Source organism: Stegastes partitus, unplaced genomic scaffold, assembly GCF_000690725.1.
Source record: "Stegastes partitus isolate 25-593 unplaced genomic scaffold, Stegastes_partitus-1.0.2 Scaffold711, whole genome shotgun sequence".
Lineage (NCBI taxonomy): Eukaryota > Metazoa > Chordata > Actinopteri > Pomacentridae > Stegastes > Stegastes partitus.
This window is the reverse complement of record NW_007578442.1, coordinates 193,591-200,261: the sequence shown is the minus strand read 5'-3', so window position 1 is coordinate 200,261 and position 6,671 is coordinate 193,591. Positions and strand designations below refer to the sequence as shown.

The 6,671-nt window shown below is 41.1% G+C and overlaps 1 protein-coding gene across 1 annotated transcript; it reads left to right on the top strand.

Annotated features, from left to right (window-relative positions):
- Positions 1 to 2,921: 2,921 nt before the first annotated feature.
- On the top strand, positions 2,922 to 5,346 carry hoxa10b (homeobox A10b). Its single transcript, XM_008291046.1, has 2 exons — positions 2,922 to 3,696; positions 4,624 to 5,346. The coding sequence occupies exons 1-2, from the start codon at positions 2,922 to 2,924 to the stop codon at positions 4,896 to 4,898; spliced, it is 1,050 nt and encodes a 349-aa protein (XP_008289268.1). The 3' UTR covers positions 4,899 to 5,346.
- The last annotated feature ends 1,325 nt before the right edge of the window (positions 5,347 to 6,671 follow it).

Genomic DNA, 6,671 nt, shown 5'->3' with positions numbered 1-6,671 from the left:
TTAACCTGCAAATGAAGGTAAAGATGGGTAAAAAAAAAAAAAAAAAAAAAAAAGGGTTCAGGTGGCTTTCTATCCAAGCGCCAGGCCCACTGAAAACAACTTGAATGGCCTGTCATAAGCTAATAAGGGCCCTGGTGCCTTCCTTATACCGTGCATCCTGTGAGGCTCCCAGGAATTCCGCTTTGATTGCTGCACATCCTCCCAGTTGCTCCAGTAACTTGGCCATAAAACGCGGATTCGTCTGGAGCATTTGGAGTGTAGTGCAATAAAGCGTCTGAGACCAAGGTTATTAACTGTGACTAAGGGGCTGAAAAACAACGGCTGGGAGCATTGAAACTTGTGTTCACGGACCTTTCCGACGTCATTTGTTGCAGCATCTTACCGTGGTCGGAATATTCTCTTGTGTGTGTGAGTGTGTGTGTGAGTGTGTGTGTTGTGTGTTGCAGTGTAGGCCTGCCCGTCTTTGCCCACTGGGTGGCGCTCCTCAGATCAATGTCATTGCCGTGAATTGAGATATAAAAGAAGTTTGACTCCAGCTGCTTTTAGAATATGTCACCACATCAGGATTTCATTGTTAAGGTAGGCTCAGAAATATTACCATGTGCGTAATTTTTCTTGGAGAAAAAAAAAAAAAAAAGAAATCTGATTTAACCGAGACTGTCTGTGTTCCACATTAAACCAGATCATCTCCATATGAGAGTCACTAATCTCGAAGGTGCTGTTTTTCATTTTATGTTATGATGCAATGAAATCATTAGTCAGAGAAAGTTGCCAGAAGAATTATTAATTTCTTTAAATCTTATTTTTTTTGCAACAAACATGTTTTTCTCTTTGGATATTCAAAGGCAGGTTCTCGGCTTTAAGCTTTGCAGAAATTACAGGCAGGGAATTGACTAGTGCGCACTAAGAAATCAAAGCTCTTTATTCTCAGCATTTTGTAGGCCACTAATTTTTATAATGGTCACACTGATTAAAATGTGAATCATGCTACTATTTTTAACAGTACATTTGATTTACGTTGCGTAAAGAACACGAGCAAATGAAAAATGGACACTTTCCATCGCCTTGTTGACCCTTTATCCAATTTGGTGCATCCGTGTGCGCGCACTGGCCAAAACAGACAAAGACACATTTTAGGTTTTTTTTTTCTTTATTCATTTAAAAATAAAATAAAATTCTGAAAAATAAAATAAAAGAATGGAAAATATTTTCTACTAAAATTCCTGCTTTTATGTGAATTATAATACAAGAGAACAATGATATTAGTGGAGCAGAGGCGCAGCGCTCATGCACTAAAACGTGACAGCAAATAATCCACTATTGGGTTAATGGTTATTCTCATTCACTGCAGACTGCAGCAGGTTTGACGCCACAGAAAATGGCTGTACATAAACTGTAGCTCTGATTTCTAGACTTTATGGCTCCAGACTTAAAGGAAGATAGACGTAACCCATGTCGTATTTTAGAGCAAACCCCACCTTCAGAGACGTTTTAGGCTGACCTAAATCTGTAGGCCTGTGTTATAAACCACAACCATGTTGACTTGTTTTTAGGGAGGCATACATTGTTGTATTTCTACTTTTTTAAGTTGTTTTTTTTCTTTCATTTATTTATTTTTTAACGTGGCAGTCCAGGCTTACGTTTTGTGTTTATGTGATGACACACAGATAATATCTTCTTCTTATTTACTTGCATGGCGCACTTTGGTTAGAAAATGACTCATGTTGGATTATGGATCTTGTTTATTTGCAATGAAGATAAAAATGACCTCATAAGCCCTAAAAGCAGCACGTTTCGCACATCTGATGCATTTATTATTTTTATTTTATTATATTTGTTGGTGTTTTTTGACAACTACAATACGCAGGCGTCCAAAAAGTCGAGACGATTACGAGAAAAACGGCAGTGATTTTTTAGTATATATCTTTAAAAATAGCAAAATTAAAACTACTTAAAAGGCCCACAGAGCATTTTCATAGTGGATAGAGTTTATAGAAGGCGGTGACTTGGGATTAAACTTAAATACAATTAACAACAAAAGGCTATAGGCCATAGAATCAGTGCGTCTTTTTCCAGTGCGTAAAACACCAATTTCAAGTGCTTCCTTAAGGGTATAACAGCAAGATTACCAAGTTCTAATGTAATCTATTCATTAATGAACCAACTCGCATGCAGTGTCTCCAGTATTAGGCGACCATGAAGCAGCTCCACTGCATTGTTTAGCTGTGTCTTCACTCTGCCTGCGCGTCACCTTTTTTTCCTTCTAAATAAAACGCTCAACAGAGCCTTTGTAATAAAAGTTGTCTGGACGCAATCATCCACAATATTCACACCACAAATTACACCAGCTCTGAAACAAGTGACTTTGCATTGGCATGAGCAGCAACACGAAACACTGTCTGCACCGCTACTGCACAGTCCAGGAGGAATTTTAAAAGTATAGTCCAATAATAATCACGAGAGCAGCAGCAGAAAAGGTTAAGAGAGCTCGAGCAAAGAGTCACACAGGACATTTTGGATCTTTGATGCACCCTGAGCTTCTCACAGGCACCTCTAGAACCCTTCATTTTTACAGTGCTGTAAAAGTGGCCATAAAGCTATGCATTGTACATAATTGTTAGGGACAGCTTTCAGCAACTGAGTTGTCAAATAGGGGTTGTTGTGGTTGAATTTACATAGGCAGCTCAGGGCTTATAGGTGGTGATCGAGGAAGATTTTGAGGAGATTTTACTTAAACCCCTTTGATGCACCACATTCCCCCACAGTTTTCTCTTTACTTAGCCTAAAACAAAATATATGACACAGTGGAGTTGCCTGGTCGGACTGGGAGGAGTCAGTAGTCGCCTGGTGTTTTAATTGGCTGCAGGCTACAGTGAGAAGCGTGAGTATCAGTAATTATTCAGCAATGTTTTGCACAAGAAATGTCAGCCAGAAAGGGCTATCTTCATCCTCCGTCAAATTCTACCACGACGATGTCATGCCCCAACAACCAAGCTGGAAATTCCTTTTTCGTGGACTCCTTAATCAACGTGAGAACCGACAGTGGTTCATATTACCAGAGTAACAGCGTCTATTTGCCACCGGCGTCGGAATATTCATATGGACTCTCCGGTGGCTCTTGTTTCCCCGGGATCGGTAAGCGCAACGAGCCATCGACCCAGAGCGTGATCCCCTCGTCTGCTCCGTATGTTCAAGGGATGGAAACGTGGCTGGAAACGTCGAGATCCTGCCGGGTGGATCAGCCCAGCGGCCAGCATATGGCTCAGTGTTCATTCTCACCGAGTATAAAAGAGGAGAGCGCATATTGCCTTTATGAGTCAGACAAATGTCCTAAAGGAGCGACAGTAGATGACATATCCTACTCGACTGCATCATGCCCCGTTACCGGCAGCACCGTGCCGGTCCCCGGCTACTTTCGCCTGTCTCAGACATACGCGTCCTCCAGGCTTTATCACGATGTGCAGCCAAACATGAATCACTTTACTCTGCAGCGACCTGTCCGCTTGGATAGCCAACCCTCCCAGCCGCCGGCTGCCTCTGCGGAGCCGGAGCACAGGGAGAGCCACGAGGAGGCGCCTGTCCCTGCGCCCTGCGCCCCGGCCAGAGACGAGGACAGCCGCCTGTCCTCGGAGAGCTCATCCTCCCCTGAACCCGCCGAGACATGCAGTGCGGAGTGTCCAGAGAAGCCCGGAAAAGGTGACGAGCTGACAATCATTGTTGAATTATAATAGAAAATCAGCAGCGTAAGAGACATGCACAGTTATTTTTTTAGGCGTCCATTGTTGTATAACCACTGATTTCTGTTCACAAAGAAATGCTTTAGGTCAACAGTTAGACACTCACAGGTCTGCGTTTATCGAGTATTTACCGGGTTATTGGGCAGAATTAGACGATTGCACCTATTGTGTTGGATTAGCTGTTTTTAAAAAATGGAAATAGCCTGCTGTAGCTTCACTTACAGTCCTATTTAATCAGATCTTCTGGATTTATTTTAAACTGGCAACAATATGAAGCTTTAACAATTTAAGAAGTACATCAAGTATTCTTTTATTTTTAAATATCACAGTATTTTTTTTTCGTCCAAAGTAACAACACTCCAGTTTAGTCCGTTTGTCCTGTGAACGGTTCTGATTTCATTTCTCACTGCAGGCCTTGTGATATTTTCAGCTGGCTGTGTTTTATGCCTTCATAAAGATGCAGTTGGCTACAGATTATTGAGGTTAACGCTGCTCAACTGTGCAAATATCTGGTAAAATACAACAATATGTGGTTCAGTCACTCAGGTACGAGTTCGCGTAAAATGCGTAAAATGTGCGTAAAATAGCAGCAAGGATCAAACAGAACACAAATATCAGACATTTTATGGGCCTACTTACTTTACAGTTATGTAGCAGGTGTCAGTTTAAACATTTGCATTGATAGTCGACATCAAACATATCGTATAGTTTTATAATAAATGGATTTCAGGTGATATTTTCATAATTGCATCAAGCCAGGTTTTGTTTATTATGGATTTTTAATGCCGTCAGTGTATTTATTTATTTTTTTAGCAAACATGGGAAGCTTGATTTGTGGGTGTTTCTCACACCTGTTGCCTAACACCTTGGCTCATTTTCATTGTAGGAGATGGAAAAATGGAAAGTACGGCTAATTGGCTCACAGCTAAGAGTGGTCGAAAGAAGCGCTGCCCCTACACCAAGCACCAGACTCTGGAGCTGGAGAAGGAGTTTCTCTTCAACATGTACTTGACTAGAGAGCGTCGTCTGGAGATCAGCCGCAGTGTGCACCTCACTGACAGGCAAGTCAAAATCTGGTTCCAAAACAGGAGGATGAAACTGAAAAAAATGAGCCGGGAGAATAGGATCCGAGAGCTCTCCAGCAACTTCAGTTTCTCATGAGACTGTCTGCGTCTCTGGCGCCCTCCTCCATCCATGGCAAGGACGCCTGTGCAGAGCCCCCACCCAACTGTGAGAATGTCCATGGAAAACAGGACCCTACTGCTAACTTATTGATTGTTGTTCTTTCAAGAAAAAAAAAAGGAAAAAAAAAAAAAGTTTTCACGTCTGGTTTATTTTGTCGTGGATTTGTATTTATAAATGGTTACATTTGTAACGTTTGATCCATTTAACAATGTTCAGAATGTGACCGCCATGTTTCAGAGCTTCAGGCTTGTACATATTGTATATTCAACCTGAGTGAACCATTGGAATTTGCATGCTGGACTAACCCTTGGGATACTTGTGTTACAGTTCCATGTAGGCCTTTATGTGACAGCTAAAGAAACCCAAGAGGTTTGATGAATATTTGCACATTTTGCTGGTCAAATTAATAAAACCGTTCCTGCAACTGCAGACTTCTTATTTTTCATTCACAGAGACGGACGAGGAGCTGCGTGCTGTTTAAATTCTGCAAATGCCTTTGTGTTGGGAGCGCTTTGTGCACAGTAAATATTATTGCACAGTAAATATTATTGCAATAGTAGTGGGCGATGCTCTTCATAGTTTAGGCCTCTAATAGATGTCTGGTTGTTTTGCACACGTCGCTGCGTTTTGTCCTTGACACCAGACTTAAATGTAACACAGAACGAGTGGAGGCGCAGTGATTTGTTTATTTATGATTTCTGAACTATTTAAAATTGTGAACACAATAGCTCTTTGCTGCAAAAAAAAAAAAAAATCCACAAATTAACTTTTAAAATAGTAAAAATGTAAATGTCTATATAATGATGCATCCGGACTATTAGGACTAAAAGACTGGAAGACAGTTTGAGAATTGTTGCGCCTAATATTAGAGTGACGTTTCCATTTGGATCATGTGTCTTCGCCTTTACAGACTTTTAAAAATTATCAAAAGGGGATTTGTTGGAGCGTATTAACCACAAAGGGTACTTTTCACTCCCTGAATACACTTAAAAACAAAAAAGTCCTGAAGAGAAGAGCGGGCTGGTGAGTGGTTTAGGTAGTCTCATGTTGTTGGGCTTTATTATTTCTCCCACAACACGAAACTGCCTTGATTACCTCAGTAAAACTCGTCGCATCATGAAAAGTGAATCACTCCTAATCACTGATTGCATTTTGTAATAATCAGACAGGAAATGATAATTAAAGAAGGTGTTCTAATATGTTTCATTGTTGTGCGTAAAAGGAATAGTTTTACGCACAAAAGATTTTTTTCCCTTTTGCTGTTTTTTGTTTTATTAGGCTGTGAAGCTGTATCCATTAAAGTATTATCTGCTTACATTTATTTTAGGAAAGCTTTAGCCATGTCTGTAATTTAAGACTATCTCAGCGCAGAGTGTGTGTGTGTGTGTGTGTGTGTGATCCTAACAGCAGGAACTAAAGCTGCAGGCTGGGAAATGAAAGGATTAAGGCTGCTGTGTGTCCAGCAGAGGAGTAAAGGACAGACAAGGCCTCGGTTATGATCATTGCAGTCTGCCAGTTGCCTCGAAATGCCGGATGCGTCTGCTTGCACCAGAGAAAGGACACAAAGGCTGAGCTTTATTGGTGATATTTAGCTTAGACAGCCAGGTTGTAACCTTAAGAAAAACAGCCCAATTGCCCGTGATAAAAAGGGACTGTTATATAGCACCCAAATAACCTCATCCCACTTTCCGTTTTAGAATGCCTTCAAAGTGGAGCCACAGCCCTGCAGATTCTTGGAAACCGTCCCTG